This window comes from Phalacrocorax carbo, chromosome 5, assembly GCF_963921805.1.
Source record: "Phalacrocorax carbo chromosome 5, bPhaCar2.1, whole genome shotgun sequence".
Taxonomy (NCBI): Eukaryota; Metazoa; Chordata; class Aves; order Suliformes; family Phalacrocoracidae; genus Phalacrocorax; species Phalacrocorax carbo.
The window spans coordinates 2,426,926-2,447,567 of NC_087517.1; the positions used below are offsets into that span (position 1 = coordinate 2,426,926).

The 20,642-nt window shown below is 40.4% G+C and overlaps 1 protein-coding gene across 1 annotated transcript in view; it reads left to right on the forward strand.

Moving 5' to 3' along the window:
* NEB (nebulin) overlaps positions 1-20,642 on the forward strand; it is a 127,625-nt gene that overhangs the window by 105,845 nt on the left and 1,138 nt on the right. The window contains exons 130-148 of the mRNA XM_064453232.1: positions 350-460; positions 1,971-2,084; positions 2,228-2,332; positions 2,782-2,886; positions 3,511-3,615; positions 4,425-4,517; positions 6,954-7,046; positions 10,928-11,020; positions 12,188-12,280; positions 13,074-13,166; positions 14,437-14,529; positions 15,023-15,115; positions 16,038-16,130; positions 16,796-16,888; positions 17,989-18,096; positions 18,411-18,594; positions 19,103-19,195; positions 19,745-19,894; positions 20,197-20,306. Of these exons, the coding sequence (XP_064309302.1) occupies positions 350-460; positions 1,971-2,084; positions 2,228-2,332; positions 2,782-2,886; positions 3,511-3,615; positions 4,425-4,517; positions 6,954-7,046; positions 10,928-11,020; positions 12,188-12,280; positions 13,074-13,166; positions 14,437-14,529; positions 15,023-15,115; positions 16,038-16,130; positions 16,796-16,888; positions 17,989-18,096; positions 18,411-18,594; positions 19,103-19,195; positions 19,745-19,894; positions 20,197-20,306 (2,022 nt within the window). The remainder of the gene's footprint in view (positions 1-349; positions 461-1,970; positions 2,085-2,227; positions 2,333-2,781; positions 2,887-3,510; positions 3,616-4,424; positions 4,518-6,953; positions 7,047-10,927; positions 11,021-12,187; positions 12,281-13,073; positions 13,167-14,436; positions 14,530-15,022; positions 15,116-16,037; positions 16,131-16,795; positions 16,889-17,988; positions 18,097-18,410; positions 18,595-19,102; positions 19,196-19,744; positions 19,895-20,196; positions 20,307-20,642) is intronic.

Here is a 20,642-nt window from a genome sequence, read left to right on the forward strand (position 1 = left end):
TTACGTATATTTTGTGTTGTGATCTAATTTGTCGTGGACATTTATTTCGTTGTTCGTTAACTATATTCACATTTGCTGTGTCCCTCTGACATGCATCAGCCTGACTGTTCCCTAGCGGGGTGTACGTGTGTGCGCCTTGGCAATTTACCTTGAACAACAATATCTGTTGCAGTAGTTCTTACATAACCCTATACAGTATTCTTTGCTGTTCTAATAAATTCTTTTTTCTTTGGGAGCTTTTGGAATTTTTTTTTTTTTAAAAAAAACCAAAACACTTTTGCAACAAAGCTGTAGAGTGCAGAACTCTCTTTAGTCTGGCTTTGCAGCTTTCGTTTTCTTTCTTCTGCAGAAAGAGTACAGGAAGGATCTGGAGGAAGGTGTCAAAGGTAAAGGACTAACAGCTTTAGAGGAGACTCCAGACATGTTAAGAGCGAAGAATGCAACTCAAATCCTGAACGAGGTACGTCAAAAGCTATTGGGAAAATACCTGAATGGATGTAACAGCCTCCAACTAATAAATGCTTATGGCTGTGTGACACTAGTATGAACTTTGTCATTCCCTAGAAAGTCTTCAGTAGGGAGAAAAAAGAATGTGTATGGGTGACTAAGGATAAAACTGGGAGCCTGAACTTTTAAGTGAGCCTCTTTTCAGGCTTTGCAGTTACTGTCAGGAATAGAGGTGGGAAACAGGTGCCACGATCAATAGTCAGATCAGTCAAGGGATAGACTAAACCGGCATTGGGATGCAGGAAGGGTAAGCGCAGGAACCAGAGGTGTCAGTTTTGGCAGCGGGGCATCTTAGGTCAGGAGCATTTACCAAGGATTAGGAACTAAGGACCAAGGCTGAGGAAACAAAACACAAAGCGAGAAACCAGAAAGGGACTACAATGAGGGAACCAGACGGATGTGCTTCTGCTCTGGGAGGCGTGCTGTGCAGCAAAAAGCCCTTTATGAATGCTTTATGCCTGCTGGGTGAGTCAGAAACACCAGCCACGCTCACAATCAGTTCCCCCTGCCTGGGACCCTGCCTGGTTGGCAGCTGCAGGACTGATGGCCGAGGCAGTCTTCCCCACTTTGATGGAGAAGAGGTGGCCAGCAGACAGTCAGGGTACAAACCTAACAGCTACTGTATTTACGTGGTGGACTGGTATAATAAATATTTCATAGTAATTGTTTTCATAGGATAAGATTAGCTCATATTTTAAGAGCCTTAGCATCATCAGGCTGAAAGCTGAAAATAGTAACTTTTTAGTTTACTTATGATTTTGCTTCTTAACTGAATAGTCTTAAGATAAGCCTCCTTACTGACAGCAGCATTTCGTGCTTAGAAGTGCAGAGGTTTTGAGTTATTCAAAGAGCCTATATTTTATTACCATAATATTCCAGACATATTCAGCTAAGTTCAGCAGAGTTGGCATAGACAGATATGAATTATATCAATCTATGCAAAATAAATCTTTTAGACCTTTGTGGAAGACCTTTGGGAAGAGTGGCTGCTGCCACACTGAGTTTTTAGGTATTCATTCCAAAGGGCCAAAATATCACAGAGAATCCTGATACTTTGCATGTTTTGGACATGCTCAGTGTGAAACGTCTGTGACCACTCTTAACTACCACATGCATTTCATACACTGCTCGCTCTCTGTTGCTTCCCTTCTGTACAAGCTACTGTTTTGCACCGATTGCTGATCGCCTAAAGGAACTTAGACTTTGAGATTGCTGGTGTGAGAATGAAGAGTGACCTTAACACAGCTGCCCTGTACCATGCTCTGTTTACTGCTGGAGTAGGCCTGTTTGTTCTCAGGATTTAAGTCCTAAAGTACACACTTTAATGACACCATTCGTGTGATTAATTGTGAGTTTATGTTAGTAGTGTTCCTATTTTGTGGTGTGGTGTTGAAACTACCTGAAGTTGCTAAAGGTGTTGGGTTCACATTGACAAAATACCTATCTACTGTCTTCATCTGCAGAAAGCGTACAAAAAAGCCTTGGAATTAGAAATCAAAGGAAAAGGTCTGACAGAACTGGCTTTGGAGACACCAGATTTTGTGAGAGCAAAGAACGCCACTGACATTGCCAGCCAGGTCTGTGTGAATATCTCATATAGCACATCTGATGCCTTCTTTAGAGGAAAATTTATTAACAGTTTTTTCTGAAACTACTGAAACAACTGAAAACTGTTGTCAAGATATAATTAAGGCACCTAAATGTGAGCTTTCCCCATCAGATCAAATACAAACAATTGGCGGAAATGGAGAAAGCCAACTACACCAGTGTTGTCGATACTCCGGAGATTATTCATGCCCAGCAGGTCAAGAACCTTTCGAGCCAGGTATCTTGAGTGAAGCTATTTAATCATTGTTCATGGGGGAACCTCGAGTGGATACTAATCTGGAGCACCTAAATAACTACCAGTCACAACATTCAGGAGATGCACCAGAAAAAAACAAATTTCTCTAGAGCTGTTATCTCTCACTCTGAAATTCCATGTCAATATTGAAATGAATTTGTTTTAATAGTGTATTAAATGAGAAAATTATTTCTATTTCTTTTTCAATACCGAAGGTAATTTTATTCTAAGTAGATTTAGCTTAATTTTCCTACTCCTTAATAACCTAATGCTTAAAATAAATCTTATGCAGAGGCATAATCTGAATTTGTATCAGACACAGAAGTACTCCCATTTCCAAGAAGATGGGCATTATGCAATGATAAGTAATGCCAGATTATTGTTTATTGCTGCTTTCATATTAATGGAATACGTGTTGTATTTTCTATCAGAAAAAGTATAAGGAAGATGCAGAAAGGACCATGCCATACTATGTGCCTGTAGCAGACACACCAGAAATGCAGAGAGTCCGTGAGAATCAAAAGAACTTCAGCACAGTACGTATATAATTAATAATTACTGTAACTGTCAACTAATAAAAAATGTTCAGCCTTTTTTCACTTAATAAGTCCCGATACCACACACTAATTCCAACTAGGCTGCCTTAATATTCTCAGGGACCTTCAAGTAGAGGCTCCACTACGTATGCAGCAGCCCACTTCTGCATTACACAGGGAACCAAAAGGATTCTGTAATTTTCTTGAAAAAAAATTTTCTGCTGCAGTGCTTTGGCAATTCCTTTGCAAGTAATAGAGAATTATACTTAGAGAAGTTGTCTGTTGTTGTCAGTGGGACTATCTGCAAGGCTGTATGGTCAGTAACAGAACTCCACAATCTGTCTTGAAATCTTTAACTTTAATTCTTGAGACTTAATTGTTTTAGATAAAATGTGGCACCTTTCAAGATTTTTCAGTGAATCTAGTTAAGGATCTCCTAGTGCTAATTTAAATGAGAATACTTGTAACTACGGTACATCTTCATATCACTAATGGTGGTCTTAAAATGACCTCCGTATGAGGTGTACTTGAAAACAGTATTTTTCTCCTCTTTAAAGAAAACTATGAGGAAATTTTAATGGCATAGAGTCACCATTTGACATTGTACTTCAACTTTTTCAACAGCTTCAGTATCAGTGGGACCTACAGAACAGTAAAGGAAAAGTTACAGTTGTGCAAGACACACCAGAAATGCTGCGTGTGAAAGAAAACCAGAAGAATTTCAGCTCGGTATAGTTATTTTCTGTTTTCAGTTCTCGTTCCAAAAAGTACAGTTTAATGTGTTCAATTATGTAACTATTTTTGGCTCTTACCTTACAGGCACTTGCGTTCTTGATCTGCTTAAATATGTATAAGAACTTTTTCAAACAAAATTATTTTATTCTAAGTAGATTTAGCTGGTTTTTGCTACCCTTTTTTATCTGCTGGTTTTTGTGGAGTGCCCTGATTGTACTCTTTCACATAGACATAGCTGTGATATAGTTAAACAATCAATCCTGTACTTAAATTGGTATTACTGGTATCTACGTCCTGTTACCATGGAAGTAGTGTATTCTTGTTGTGTCTCAACTGTCTTCTCTCAGGGAAGAGCAAAGTGCCTGCCTGATGTTTCACGTTCCATGTGTTACCGTGAAGTGCCTGAACTCTGCTGTGTCATTTTGCCACTAGCACCATTAGCACAGGAAGTCACTACGTGGAAGACATTTGTGTAAAACATAGCAAGACAAATTAGAACAAAAGCAACAAATTAGAACAAATACTAGCTTCAATCCTATAATTAGCCTGCAAATCTTTTGACATTCTACTTAAAATGCATTACTACAAATACAAATGATCAGCCCCTTTTTTGCACGGTGGCACTCGCGGTAGGACAGACTGCAGATGGGCAATGAGGCAGTGGCTGGGGATAATCCTCCTAGCTGGCTTTCAGTCTGCACCGTTACGTACAAATCCCTGTCATGAGCCTGTATTCACTCTCTAGAAGAAATAATGTTGTGTTTTGTATGCTTAACCTTGTTGTCTTCATTCTAAATGTTAAGATTTTATATAAAGAAGATATTGGAACTGGAACTACTATTGAAAAGACACCAGAGATGCAGAGAGTTAAACGAACCCAGGATGCAATTAGCTCGGTACAAAATAATTGATTTTTAATATTCTACCAGTGCTAATTCAACTTGAAATAATATTTTTTTCCCCTCTTATTTCTTTAAATGTTGCTAACAGTGGCTTGGCAATAATCCTTCCAACTAAGGGCTACTTTCTAAAAGTTTTTGCCTATTCTTGTTACTTAAACAGTAATCTTTCTAATTATTAACATTTAATTTGTTACTTACAACCCATTTCTAAAACATGAAAGCTCTTGCCATCATTTTTAATCTCATCCCAAACATTGTTTATTTAGCACAGAATCGAAGAGTCGTTTAGGCTGGAAGGGTCCTCTTGAGATTATCTATTCCAAACCCGTTGCTCAAGCAGGATCAGGTAGAGCAGGTTACCTAGGACCACGTCCAGTTGGGCTTTGAATATCTCGAAGGATCGAGACTCCACAATGACTCTGGGCAACCTGTTGAGCGTCTCACCACCCTCACAGTAAAAAAGTGTTTTCCTGTGTGCAGATTGAGTTTTCTAGTTTTTTTTAATTTGTGGCCATTACCTCTTCTCCTGTCACTGAGCAGTACTGAGAAGAGTAGCTTCCTCCTCTTCATTCCTTTCATGGGGTGTTTATACACATTGATAAGTCCCCCCCAGGCCTACTGTTCTCCAGGCAGAAGAGTCCCAGCTCTGTAAGACTCTTTTCATATCAAAGGTGCTCCTGTCTCTTACCCATCTTTGTGGCCCTGCACTGGACTTGTTCCAGTAAGTCCATATCTATCTTGTACTGAGGAGCCCAGAACTGGACACAGAGCTCTGGATGTGGCATCACCAGTGCTGAGCAGCGGGGAAGGATCACCCCCCTCGACCTGCTGGCAATGCCCTTCTGAATGCAGCCGAGGATGTCGTTGCCACCTTTGTCATGAGGGTGCTTTGCTGCCTCATGGTCAGCTTGTTGTCCACCAGGTCCCCAGGGTCCTTCTCTGCAAAGCTGCTTCCCAGGCAGCCAGCCCCCAGCGTGTACTGGTGCCTGGGGTTATTCCTCCCAGCTGCAGGACTTTGCCTTTCCCTCTGTTGCACTTGAGATATCTCTCAGCCCATTTCTCCAGCCTGTCGGGGTCCCTCTGGGTGGCAGCACAGCACTTGGGTGTGTCAGCCAGTCCTCGCAGTTCTGTGTCATCTGCAAACTTGCTGAGGGCACGCTGTGTCCTGGCAGGTCACTAGTGACGGTGTTAAACAGTCGTGGCCCCAGTACTGACCCCTGGGGCACGCCGCTGCTGACTTGCCTCCAACTGGCCCTTGTGCCACAGATCAAAATGCTCTGGGCCTAGCCGTTCAGCCAGTTTTCAGTCCATGTCCCTGTGCGCTTATCTTGAGTTAGATAGCCTGAGTTGGCTTTGTTAGCTTGTCTGTGAGGATGCCAGGGTAAACAGTGTCAAAAGGCTCACTAAAGCATGTCTCCTAAAGCTTTTACGCTGTATAAAAACTGTAGCACTCTGAAATTGGAATAACTCTATGTATTACTTTTCTTTCTAAACTTGTAAATCTTTTTCATGTTTTTTGAATGCTGACATCATTTTAGTATAAAACACTAACATTTCAGCCAATTTATTTCATGCAGAGTATGTTAAATATGTTCCTGTGAAATGCTAGTCTTTTTTTTGTTACGCTTAAGTAGAAATGCAGGTAGTACTGTAGCTGTTAAAGCGTTGTATGGTGACTGTCACCTTTGTCGAATGTGATAGATTTTTTTTAACAAATCAAAAATTCTTCTTTCGTTAGTAGAAAGCCCAAACGGTATCAGGTTCAAAGGTATTTACACTTGTTTTTCGTAAACTACAATTCCCGGTGACATCTCATCAACAGCTAAAGTTACCCTTGAACAGATTGCTTGTGAAGATGATGGGAATACTTTAACAGCAGCTCTCTGCTCATGCTAAAGCCAATGAGATCTTTTAAAGTGTCAGTTTCCTTGAGACCAGGAAAATGCTTTTTATGTATCCCTGTAGGAATCTAGGTGCCTGTTTCACATTAGGCTAAGGTTTTTAGAAATTATTTTAAATTTTTAATATCACAATTTTTTGGAACACAGTGTAAGAAACCTTGAAACGGTTCAGTTGTTATAAATCAGGGGGTTTGCTCTTGAAATTAAGCTCCTGGGAGATGTTAGATACCCAAATTTTAAGCTTCAGTTGATAAAGTCTGGCTCAGACAAGACTGCGTTTTTACCCTGAGCTGAGTTATTATTAAACTCTTTGTAGAAGCGTGGCAGAGTTGGCTTTCAGGTAACCCCAACAGAAGGTTCCGTGATGATTTCCTCCTATCAGAATACATTTAGTACCTGAGGTTTGAATGAGTTTGTAAAGTGTAAAGGACGTATGTTTCATTATTCATGTAACTTCTTCCACGTACCTGCATCAGCTGTGCTTTGATGTAAGTCCTTTTACTTTTTCCTGGTGTCTGCATCTTTCTAGATTAAGTACAAGGAGAGTATTGGAAAAGGAACTCCAATTCCCGATCTCCCAGAAGTGAAGCGCGTCAAGGAGACGCAGAAGCACATCAGTACGGTAATGGCCAATATTTTCTGCTTACCTATACACCCGTGCAGAGCTCAAGCTCCAGACTTTGGTAGTGTTTGTGGGTATTTTTTGTTGAAAAGAAAACAGCTCTCTTAAATCCTTATGTTCAGCAGCACAAAGTTCAAATACCTGAATTTTGCAGTGATCGTTACAGTCGGGCACTTCCCTGTATTACTTCTGTGACCTTTTATCTAAACACAGAACTAGAAACAAAAGACTACCCAGATGAAGCCTTACAATTAGTCTGAAAAAATGGATCAGCTAGAGAGAACTTTGTGGGAAAAAATAATTGGAGCCTTTTTTGTAATCACAAAACCTAGTGACAACTTTAAGTGGAAACGGTACCTTGTTCTTCCCACCTCTGTTAAGTGTAGATTTTAATAATCACAGCGTGCTCGCCTGATTTTGAGCCACTACTGCTTTACTTTGACCTCTGCATACTGAATTGGGGCAGGGTACGGCCGTGCGATTATTGGTGCCTCAAGTGTTTGCTATACAATGCTGAGGAGCAGTGACACCCATATAATGAGTATCTTAGGATTTTCCATTCCTGATTTTCTAAAAACTGTTTCCCTTTTGAGCTATTCATGATGCTAATGTTTTTTACAGCTCACTTTTGCACAATTGAGTTGTTTTTTCAAATGATTCTTAATTTTTTCTTTTACATAATTTGTTTCCCCTTGCTGTGAGTGCTTTGGTTTTGTATTTTTTGTTGTTTCAATGGCATCAAGCAGTCAATTTTTTTGTTAGCTCTTTCTTGAAAATATTTTACTAGTTGCAAGAAGATCCATTGGTGCATTTGTAATATATTTCTACATGACTGGGTTTAAACCAACCCAGGCCCCTCCTATGCAACTCCTTTCATGAAACATCCAATTTATGAAAATCAAACAATAAGAGGTTAAGCTAAATCTAATAATATGAGAGCTAAAATCCAATTGTTTTTCTTAATAGAGACTTAAAACAAAGTAAAATAGTGGTGTTATGAACAAATAGTCACAGAAATCAAGATGAAATGGAACCTGTAACTAAGTGTTTTCATGTTAAACATGTCGGTGAAAGGTTAACAACATAAAATAATCCTCCAGAAATGTTGACTGCCTGAAAAGTAATACTATCACATTTCCTAAACTAAGATGAAAAGCAGAACATACCTACCTTTCATGCCAGGTCAGCAGAATATTTAAACTTGTGTCCTACTATAATGAATTACTACCCTGACTTCAATGTGTTCAAGCACCTCGACACAGACATTAAGTGCTGTGCTGAGCTGGTGACTCTGCTTAAAAAGATGTACAGATTTACACATAATCCTAGATTATGTTTACTAATAAAGCAGGTAAATTATCTATGCAAATGTACTGTAGTTGTGGAAGGAATATGATCTTCTCACCTTGCTGGGTGCTTGTGTTCTGCAGGTATTGTACAAAGAGGACCTAGGGACAGGTATCCCAACACCTGTCACTCCAGAAATAGAGAGAGTCAAACGCAATCAAGAACACATTAGCTCGGTATTTAAACAACAAAAAAAATTATAACAACTTATTTTTGCATAACATCCTAACATATAATCTGTTTTTCTTCAACGGTTTAGAATCTCACCCTGCTCCTGTCGTTTCCCTGACAGTATTTTTAACTCATTCATATTCCACCTGTTTGTGCTTTAACTTTTTTTGGTGATTTACAACTTTACGTGCATTTCTTTTAAGAACCAAAACTGAAAGTCAGCTGTGACATTAACGTGGTGTTTCTCTCCATGTTTGTTTTATCTTAACCCTTTATCTTCTAGTATTTGTAGTAATGTTTTTGCAGAATAATCCACCATCAGCCCCTTCCTTAATATTTGCCTCTAGAGCAAGTGTGAAATTAATTAAAAAGCGATTCTAGCGCTAAACGTAACTCACAAAATAGTCAGGTTTAATGAGTTTGCCTGTGTTGAGTGCTTTTTTTCTGGAAACTTTCTTGTACCTCACAGGTGTTATACAAAGAGGGCTTAGGGACGGGCATTCCCACACCGGTCACTCCAGAGATGGAGAGAGTCAAACGCAATCAAGAGAACATTAGCTCGGTATTGCTAAATAAAACAACACCTGCAGTTTCAAATGCAAATCAAATCCCTTTAACTCCTCCATATTAAATTTTTCTTTCAGTTCTTTGTTGATCTTTGAACAACCTAACTTAATCAAAGCACTAAAACCCTGTCAGTATCCGTATATTTCAATTTTTCACTGTCTAACTTTGTCATTAAATTGTTCTAGCTGCGAGATTTTAACCTCATAAAGCAGTTAAGCAGTACCTTATTTTCCTTCCCAATGAAATAGTGGTAGTCTGAGTGATGTCACTCAACTCCTCGATAACAAAGCCGATCCTTCTAACAGTCTTCAGACTGACCACGCTGGTTGCACTGCAGATGGAAAATGAGCTCGTAACTCTTCCTGAAGCAGAGCCATCTCACGCAGCTGGCGTGTGCTCTCTGATTTCCTGGTTTTGCTGTGTTGGATGCTTTCTTGTATCCTACAGGTCTTTGTAAGAAAAGCTGGGTGGCATCTCTGTTTGTCTGCAACGTGAAAAAATGATGAAAATTGCAAAGACAAGGAATATAATTACTGTAGTAATGAATGTCTATCCAGATTGCTTCTACTCCTAACACATTCCAGTCAAATGACTCTTATGTCATCATTTTCTTCTATATTCCTGTTTTAATTAGAGCAGCTTAGGACTAATTTGGACTCGCTCTGACCCAATTCAGACGTGACTGACACGAAATTCAGTCCTGACTCGAGATTGATGGCACAGTTCAGAGAAGCCACTGTTGTTAAACTTTTTGCTACATTTGATTGTCTCTGAGGTCATCGCAGCGCGCTCTCACGCTGTGAGCCTATTTCACAATCTGGGAGGCAAAGCTGCTCGTTCAAGATCTTTTGCTTGAGTAACGAAACTCCTTTGGGCAAAAGACATAAATGCAAAGAGTTTTCAGGTAGCACGGCTCCAGCACAGCACGCCTGCAGTTCTTGCTGGCGTTAGTTATGTGCGCCCAGGTGAGATGACAACAAGCCTCGTAGCGCTATTAGCCGATTATTTTAATTGATTCTTTTTGGTTTTTTGCTAGCCTTTGGACAAGGCTGACAAAACTCTCTTTTTCATACTTCAAAGTTTCACTATATTAAATTTCTTGTCTTCTCTCTCTCCTCCCTGTCCTCCTCTTTCCTTTCCTGTCCTTTCCTTTTTTTATTTTAAATACGTCCCTGTTGCCGCACAGGTGTTGTACAAAGAGGGGCTGGGGATTGGAACCCCGGTACCTGTAACTCCTGAGATGGAGAGGGTCAAACGCAATCAAGAAATCTTTAGCTCGGTATTTTTTGTCGTTTAAGAAAAAAAATTCCCTATAACTATTTAACACCTGTAAATTTTCTACTCTCTCTAATTAACTTAGAAACATCCCCTTTCTGCTATTAATTTTTTTAGTCATTGTTAGTTATATATTATGTACTTATTTTTTAAGATTTTTTAATAGTAATAACAACACTTGATGCTTCATACCTATTAATTTTTTTAAGCTTTTTTGGTTTTGGGGAAGCTTAAGGTATTTTGCGTTTTTAAAAAGCACTGGGTTTTTTTATTTGCTTGATTCCATTCCTCTAATGCTTTATTATTCTGTTGACGCACATCTAAAGATTTCGGATGCAGTATTAGTAGCTATCAGAAGACTTCCTCTGAATTTATCACAACTGTTAACTGTTTTATACTTCCTAACTTTTCCTGCTTTCTAGTATATTTAGTGGGCATAAAAAGGATACGTGTTACCTTCATCAAATGCAGTACTTTTTTTTTTCTCTTAACTTTTTTTAAACTCCCATGTTACCACACAGGTGTTGTACAAAGAGGATGTGGGGACAGGAACCCCAACACCTGTCACTCCTGAGATCGAAAGAGTCAAACGCAATCAAGAAAACTTTAGCTCGGTATTTTTTTGTTTGAAAAACAGCAATTTCCCTTTTAATCTATTTTAAAATAATTTTAACACAAAAAAAAAAATACTCTTGTATTTCCCTGTAATCAATTTACACAAAAAAAAGAATATCCTGTTCCCATGTTTTGGCATTTTTTCCTCCGTAATTGTTACTTACTTTGTTTTGAGTAGATGAGCTTACTAACGATAACTTTTAGATTCTGTGTTCCCACCCTCCTTTTTCACTCTGAACATATTTTTTTCTTATTTAATATCTGCTTTTCCTTTTGTTAATCACTTCAAAGCTTGGTTGTTGGTTTTTTCCCTTGTTTTACCGCATATAAAAGCTAAGCTATTTATTGCCTGATACAAATCTGTGGAAATGAGCTCAGTATAGCAGTGTTCCGATACATGCCAGTGTAACCCGCTGTGATGTTTATGGAATGGGGGAATGAAACAGTATTTATTGATTTCTTTCTTCCTTCTGCATTGTATTTGATGCCTTTTTCCTTTAGGAAGTCTTTAATGTCGTTCCACAGAGACAGCGGCCCAAATCTCCAGCCGGTGTAAACTGCTCTAGATGTGTTGGGAGCCCGGGTTGGCAGGGTAAAAAAATCAGTAGCATTAGGATGTCGTGTAAGATAGGAGAGCACTAGGAAATAGAGTTTCTCAGGTACCGTTGTCACACATACGCCTTTGGTGAAGAACTCTGGACAGCAGGTAGCGTTTCACCCAGGGAAAGGGTGACTCTTTGTTGAGGTGTGTGTATAGAGAAAAATTCTAGGGAGGTGAGTTGGGACCTGGTCCTGCAATGACTCGAGTACAGTCAGGAAAAAGCTTACCTCGCTGCTGGTGAAAGACAATAATACGCTTCATTATAATTTATAGAAGACTTTAATCTTCTAAATACCAGTTTTAAACATCCTCCTGGAGAAGCGCTTAAGCAAGTCAGGAAGGCATTGTAGCATCCTGGTAGGAGTCACACTGGTGTATTAGTGTTTATCTTCAGAGGTTTAAACTAGTTTTTTTATTCTTATGGATTTTTTTAATCCCTATGTGTATTCAGGGCATCTCAGAAAAACATCTCTCATGTTCTGTGGGTTCTCCCAGCAAACAGAGTGTTACTGTTGTTTGCTTGTTCCCTTTTTTCGTTGTTTAATCTAGCCGTGTCACCCCACAGGTGTTGTACAAGGAGGATCTGGGGACAGGAACCCCAACACCTGTCACTCCTGAGATTGAAAGAGTTAAACGCAATCAAGAAAACTTTAGCTCGGTATTTTTTATTTTGAAAACCAGAAAATTCCTTTTTAATCTATTTTTAAATACTTTTAACTCATTAAAAAATATTCTTGCTCCCCTATAATCAACTTACACGAAAAATAATATCCTGGTTCCTTTGAGATTTTTTTTCCCCTCCATAATTGTTACTTACATCTTTCTGGTTCCTCGTTTTTTTATTGTATCACCTTAATAATAACTTTTAATTCCACCTTTGAGTCTGATTATCTTTCTAATTTTTTTTTCTCTTAAAAACCACCATTTTCCTTTTCTTAGTCACAACAATCCTTAGTTTTGTTTTGTGCGGTGGGTTTTTTCCCTCCTGATTTTACTTACTTTATATATGAGAACTAAACTATTCAGTGCCTGCTACAAATCTGTGGCTGTGATCTCAGTGTAACAGTGCCCTAATACATGCCAGTGTAACCTGCTGTGGTGGTTATGGAAGGGGTAAATGAAACAGGGTTGATTTCTTTGTTCCTTTGGTGTTGTATTTGATACTTTCTGCCTTTAGGAAATCTGTAACAGTCTGCTGTTGCACAGAGTTTTTCTACGTAGCTCCTGAGAAGCAAATAAAGCCGGTATTCCAGCGTGCTGCCAAGAGGTGTTGCAGAGCATTAGTGTTCCGCTGTATAGTTTTGAGGAGCATTTTAATTCTTCTCTTTTATTCCGAGCTTTGGCTCAGAGTGCCTTTGAAACCCATGTGGTCTGTTTTCTCAGCAAGCTGCACGTTACTACTGTTTGCTTGTTCCTTTTTTCGTTGTTTAATCTAGCCGTGTTACCCACAGGTGTTGTACAAAGAGGATCTGGGGACAGGAACCCCAATACCTGTCACTCCTGAGGTTGAGAGAGTCAAACGCAATCAAGAACACATTAGCTCGGTATTTTGTGGAGCAAAAGACGTACTCCCTTTAACTCCACTTAAACGGAACTTTTTAACCTTTATTAAAAAATGAACAATTCTCCTTATTTCCATGTAATCAACTTACAAAAACATCCTTTCCTCTTTGCTGTACTATATTCTCCAATGTTACTGACCTACCACTCCTTTGTATATTTAATTATTTACGTTATCCTAAATATTTTTAACCATTTTGCTCCCTGTTCTGACTTCCTTTTCTTTTGTATGTGTGGGTTCCTTGAAATCCTATCGGTTTCTGATTTTAACGCTGTTCTCGTAGGAGAGGGGAGGGTCTGACTTTCTAGCAGGCTTCAGTGGTAGCCTAAAAGCTCTCCACCATGAAAACGTATTTGACGTAAGGGGCTTCTGTGTTGGATTTGTCGCACCTGCTAAGATAAACCAAAGCCTCGCTGCCTTCAGACCCGCACGGGTGCAATCCAGTCCTCGTTGCTCCAGGGGTAGCTTTTAGGGCACATTAGAGCAGGCTGAGCTCCACCAGGCTCAAATACTTGACTTCATATTGGATGTAATTATTACTGCGTTGTGATTATCTTTTTGGATGCTTCTCGTTACCACACAGGTGTTGTACAAAGAGAGCGTGGGGACTGGAACCCCCACCCCTATCACTCCAGAGATGGAGAGGGTCAAACGCAATCAAGAAATCTGTAGCTCGGTACTTCGCTAAGAAAAAAAGTTCCCTTTAACTCTATTTAAAAGACCATTTTAACGGTTTTGATAAATGGACGTTGTAACGCTTGTTCTGAAATAGCTCTAAAGCAGCTTATATAAGCGATTACTTCTTACTCATGTCTTACTGTGGTTTACAGTGGTGCCTTTAACTTGTTACAGTTTTTAGTGGTTTTTTTAAGAGTGATTTTAATGCCCTACTCTAATCCTAAAAACACTTAACAAGCTCCACTCATGTTCTCTGCAATGCTGATTTTAGTTTTTTTTTAAAACCTACAATTTACATATTCATAACACCCTCAGCCCCTCAAGATGGTATTTTTGTGGTCTCATTTATGTAGTACTTACACTATTTATTACGAGTGATCCTGTAGTTAAAAAGCCAGTATGCCAAACCCTACTTCTCTAGTAAAATATTACTAAGTACCTTCTTTAAAAACATATATAATACCTAGGCCCTGAGAAAATAAATGCAAGGAAAAAAAGTCTTATGCTTTCAGTTTGTCTACAGATAGCTTTTTGTTTATTGTTGCTTTCTTCGCCTCCTTTCTTATGTCCCATAGGTGTTGTACAAAGAAAACATAGGGAAAGCAACCCCGACACCTGTCACTCCTGAGATGGAAAGAGTCAAACGCAATCAAGAGATCATTAGCTCGGTATTGTTGACAGGAAACCGGTTCCTAAAGATCTGACTGACTGAAGTGGTTAACGTGACTGTAGCGGTCTAGTAACCTGTGCTTTCTGACTTCATAAAATGAATCTGCCGTGTAGCATCAACCTCCCACCTTCTGTGCTTACAAGCAAACCTAGTATCTTCTCTTTAACACTGCCCGAAGCAGGATTTTACTAGAACTAGTTCTGACCCTGTTTGGATGGATATTGTTCCTCAGCCATTTTTTTAACCCTTTCTTACTACAAGTCTGCTTTCACGCGGAGTTGATTCCACACAGGGGCCGCTCCTGCGTCCCAGCAGATTAACGGCAGAGCTCCCGTAGCTTCTTTTGGGAACAGCATTGTGCCCCAGACCTAACCCTTTCTGAGTGGCATGATTCAAAAGCTATGTTGTATGTTGTTTTGGTTTGATTTTGTTGTTGTTGTTGTTGATGGTGCCTTTTTAATGACATTTGGATACTCCCTTGTATCCTGTAGGTTTTGTACAAAGAAAATGTGGGGAAAGTGACCCCAACACCAATCACTCCAGAGATGGAGAGAGTCAAACGCAATCAAGAGATCATTAGCTCGGTACCTTAAAATAGATACATTTCTTTTTTCCTTTGTGCTTAACAACGTAACGTTTTAACTACTTACTGAAAGTTGATTTTAATTTAAAAAAATAGATATAACTCTTTCTGCAAATTAATCACTCCCAAATTAAAATTACTCTAGTGTTAACAGTCTGATCGAGAAATTTAGGCCTTTTCTACAACTCGGTTTGTGTATCTGTGGGCTCTATCCAGACAATATTAAGAGCTTAGCGTCCTTTGGTGAAGATATTCAGGTTTATCTCTCTGTGCTTCGCGTTTAAGCTTTCATTGGCTTTTCAGGGGTATTTGGCTTTAGCGAAAAGTATACAAACAGGAAAGCCTGTCACCCCACCCCCAAAACACCCACCTCTCTGACCTATGTGAGATTGTATTGCTGTGGCAGGTGACTTAGGGTGCCTTAAAGAGGGTGACACAAAAGGACCGAGACTGTTCCTGTTCTGGGTGGCGTATCAGCGATCGCTCTTAGGCGGCCTCGTGGGCTGGGGAGATGCGGAGGCGTACTGGTGCAGTGATACCAGACACCCAGTGTCGGTGTGGCAACAAAACTCCCTCCTTCCTCCCCAGAACGGTCGCGAATTGCTTCAAATACAGATAAAACATTTCTCAAATAGCACTCCTGGGCTGCAGGCAGCTTCCCTGCGCCCACGGGGCCAGCGTCGTAGTCGTAGCTGGATAGAGCCCTTCTTTGTTAACCAAAAAAAAAATAACAAGCTTTCCTTTTACAGTTTATTTTTCTTACCCTTCCTTACAGCAGTAGATGTTTGGCTTTTGTGCAGTGCTGCATATCGTAATCAGTCGTGACTTTTTGGATATTTGATAACCAAGTAATAATTTGTGTTCAAATCCTTCTGATTTTGGGGGGTGTTTAAGATACCGGATACATCTTCTGTATCCCACAGGTGTTGTACAAAGAAAACTTGGGGCGAGCGACCCCCACACCTGTCACTCCAGAGATGGAGAGAGTCAAACGCAATCAAGAACACATTAGCTCGGTATTGTCTGGAGGAAGTAAAGGGGATATGATAGAGCACTTTTTTTTTTTAATAACTTAAGTCTGCGTGGTTTTATTTAACCCTCTAATTTTTTTTCTCTCAAACTTAGAAAGTCATCTCTTAAGTACTATAATTTTAAAAGATTTTTTTTTTGTCAATTAACTTTTTAATACTATTTTTCCTCTGACCTTTTTTTTTTTCTTTCATAACGGATGGTGTTTACTCTAAAACCAGTAACATTACAGTTTTTAATTTGTACATTTGTGACTTTGAGTTACTTTGTGATCTGTAGGTTGTATACAAAGAAGGCTTAGGGAAGGCAACCCCCACACCGGTCACTCCAGAGATGGAGAGAGTCAAACGCAATCAAGAACACATTAGCTCGGTACTGAAAGAGGAAAGACAATCACCTTATATTAAAAATAACCATTCTGAACAAAAACTCCACTTCTAATTTAGCCTTGTTTTCTCAATTTTCCTTACTTTTGCCTGTTTTTCCCTTTGATTTTTACCTTTCGCTCTAGCAAATAACTTTTTAGCTGCTTTATTTCCCAAGATCTTTTTTTACCCCTGCAGTGGTGACTATACTTAAACAATAACACCATTTACAGAATGAGCCATGAATTATTCCAACCTGATTTTGGACACCTTTCTGTACCCTGTAGGTTTTGTACAAGGAACATCTGGCAAAAGGAACGCCAACGCCAATGACTCCCGAGATGGAGAGAGCTAAACGCAATCAAGAAAACATCAGCTCGGTATGTTCTAGTCAGCCAATAAATGAAAATACATTCAAGAGTAGTTCAATCCCTGAAACCCTTACTCAGATGAACAGTGCAGATGTTAACATAACTCCCTAGCTACCTAGTTTGGGAGTATGAAATAGCCATGCTAAAATCAAATCCCTTAATACTTGCTTTTTACTTTCTGCTGCAGTTGAGTGTTTCTTCCTGTGTGAGGAACTGCTTTAGTTTGGGGTTGTTTTTTTTTAAACGGCAGTTGAATTTCAAGTAACGTACGTTGCCTTCAAGTCTCTTGCAAATATCTTCTGGTTTTACTGGTCTGAAAGTGCGTGACTTTATATGAAATGATCGTTTTTCTGTAACAGTATATTTTATGTTCGATTTCTGACAGTCTATATAAAAACATGACAAATCTGGAGATGGCCTTCTTTTGGCCCTTCTCCGCTAACCTGTTACTCCAGAGGTAAATCCAGACATAGCCTAGCCTGTGAAGGTCTATGTACATGACAGATCATGGAGTCATAGAGCAGTTTGGGTTGGAGGGGACCTCTAAAGGCCAGCTCGTCCAACCCCCTGCCGTGAGTGGGGACACCTTCAACCAGACAGGTTGTTCAGAGCCCCGGCCAGCCCGAGCTGGAATGTTGTCATGTCTTGCTCGATAAAGCCAATAATACGACGACTGCATTAGAGAAGCACAATGCAACTGTTACCACTCCAAAAAGAAACCCTGCAAATGCTGCAAAAATTGTAGTATTTCTAATCCTGTTGACCGGTTCACACTGGTAACTTGACTGAAGTCAGTGAGGTGCATGTCAAATGTATGAGAATACTGCTTAGAACATTGTGGCTGTGTTACCTCTACCTGTTGTTACAAGGTCAAAAAAAGGTAAGGATGTTTTAGCTATGAAAAGGAATGTTTGGGATCAAGTCCAGAGCTGTCCTTGTCTTGTATAATTATGAAAAAGAATTTTGCTTTGCATTCTGTTATTCACCAACACAGCTGCTGCTGCTTTTTTCTCCCCCCTTCTTTTCCGCGTTGCTTCAGTACAGCTCGTTCCTCACGATGCAGAAGTAGTTTTGTGCCCTGTGCTCACTTCTTTTTTCCCATCTGGCAGGTTCTTTATTCAGATAGTTTCCGAAAACAAGTACAAGGCAAAGCTGCGTATGTACTGGATACACCTGAAATGCGGCGTGTACGAGAGACCCAGAAACACATCTCTACAGTAAGAGCATTTATAGATGTATTTTTAACTTCACAAGGGATTTAAATAAAAATGTCTTTCCCGAGACAGTCTGGGATTAGCGGCTCAAGGATAATGTACAAGTTCGGGTACCCAAATTCTGAAATGCTAAAGGCAAGAGTGACTGCAGGAGAGGCATGGTTGGGACTAGGCTCCCTCTCATTGTTCCTCGGCTCGGAGAAGGATAAAGTTCAGCACAGTAGTGCACCTCTCTACTAGAAATTCACCTGAGGTAAGCGGGAATAAAGATTATTCATCTAAGCTACAGCGACCTGACATTTCATTTTCAATTGCAGGTGAAGTACCATGAAGACTTTGAGAAAAGCAAAGGTAGTTTCACCCCGGTAGTTACCGACCCCATTACAGAACGCGTGAAAAAGAACATGCAGGACTTCAGTGACATTAGCTATAGGGGCATCCAAAGGCGGGTAGTAGAAATGGAGCGAAAGCGTGTGGACCAGGATCAAGAGACACTCACAGGTAAGTAGGACCCAGGTTATCTAATGGCCTGAGCACTTCATTTGCACAAAACACAAGCTGGCCTGGATGAATTGTTTTATTTAAGCTGAGCCGTATAAATGCAAAGTTATCATTGCTTGGAGATGGTGTTTTTATCAAAGTCCATTTTGAAAATATTCTCTTACAGCAGTTGTAACTTGTCTGTGGGCTGCTGCTCCCCTTCTGCCCAACCTTGTAATGTAATGCTAGATTTTCATAGAAACATTTAGGTTGGAAAAGACCTTTACTTATATGTTTAACTTCAGCTCCATGCATATTAGAGAAATACTTTACCATGCTTACTTAATGTAGATAGATTTATATTAGCCAGCCTAATCTGTGCTATAGATCTGAGCACAAATTTATTAAATACTGCTTACCCTTTTCTGATATGCTTTTACTCTTGCTCAGGACAGACATGTGCTGCTCAAGCTCTCTAAAAGTTGCCTGAGCTACAGCTTCTCCTCAGAAAATACTATTTCTCTTGCAGGTCTTCGTGTGTGGCGCACTAATCCCGGGTCCGTCTTTGACTACGACCCGGCAGAAGACAATATTCAGTCCAGAAGCTTACATATGATCTCTGGTTTGTTCCATAGGCTGCTCGGTTTGTGCAAAATAGGTTTTATATGTGTGCAAATCCAGTCAGTGAAACTGCCAGCTTGGGGACTCCCAAGCACGGCTTTGGCACTCTGCCTATGCAAGACCGCAAGTGTTGCCCTATGTGCTGACTTCAGACAGGGTGTTAAAAATAACGGGGGTATCAATCACCACTGTGCCTGCCCGAGCAGAGCTTCAGCATGGCAACCACAGAATGCTTTTGAAAAGCCCTGACAAATACCATTGAGGAACTATAAAAACAGTCTGTGATTAACACACATGCTTTTTTCCATTAATTTTGTAAAATAGAGTAACCAGTTGTGCTTTGCATGCATGTGGCCTGGGTCACTTTTCTACTCACTACAAGCACAGTTGCTACACGTTTGGTAGCAAGGATAGAGCTCTGGGTATTTTTACAGAATATATATGTGTGTGTATGAAGTAGCCTATATACATGTGTATATACCCATATATTTTTGTGTGCAGCTCCCTACAAAGCAAAGCCCTAAAGTTGTTCCCACTGCTCTCGTTGCAGTCCAGGCCCAGCGCCGCAGCCGGGAGCACTCCCGCTCTGCCAGTGCCTTGAGCCTCAGTGGTGGCGATGAAAAATCCGAACCCTCGGATGGTGTGGATCAACATCTGTCCTACTACAGCAATGGGGGCTTCTTCACCACAACGGCCACAGGTACGAGGAGAACAGAAATGCCATTTATTCACATATGAGGACAACCGGTGTCCAGACCACCTTGCCAGGCGGTACGTGTCATGGGCTCATGCTCAGCTTGTCCTTTAGCCAGGAAAAAGCCCCGGAGTACACCTGTAAAATGTTGGTTATAGCCATAACTCAACAGATGTAAAGCTATATTTCAGCAGGTAAAAGGCGGATTTCACCCACCTTTGCCCTGTCCCATGATCTTTAGTCAGAGCAGCGCTAACCCTATTACCAAGTCTGTAGCAAACAATACAAAATGTATTTTCCTTTTGTAGTGGGCTACAAACATGCTAAAACCATAGAGTTACCACAACAACGGTCATCCTCAGTTGCCACCCAGCAAACAACGGTGTCATCGGTGCCATCTCACCCATCTACTGCTGGCGTAAGTAACCTTGAGCGGGTGCATTAAGGCAGCGACTCCCCCTCTTGCTGGAGGAGTTAATCCGGCTGCCTGAGGTCCCACCAGCTGCCGGTGCCTGCCGGTCCAGGCGGCAGCTGGCATTGCTCCAGGATGGAGGCGGTAGCATGCCTGCCCAGGGCTGCCGCTTGGTACAAAACCAGGTGCTGGTGTGAGAGTCACTGAAGGGGGACACACCCCCACCTCTTCTTGAAAACTTTAAATTAACACTTCTTCCTACTCCTGAGACCGAGTCTTAAGCGTAGATACATGACAATGGGTATGGCATCTCCTCCCCACACCAGCTGCTGGGGGGGCAAC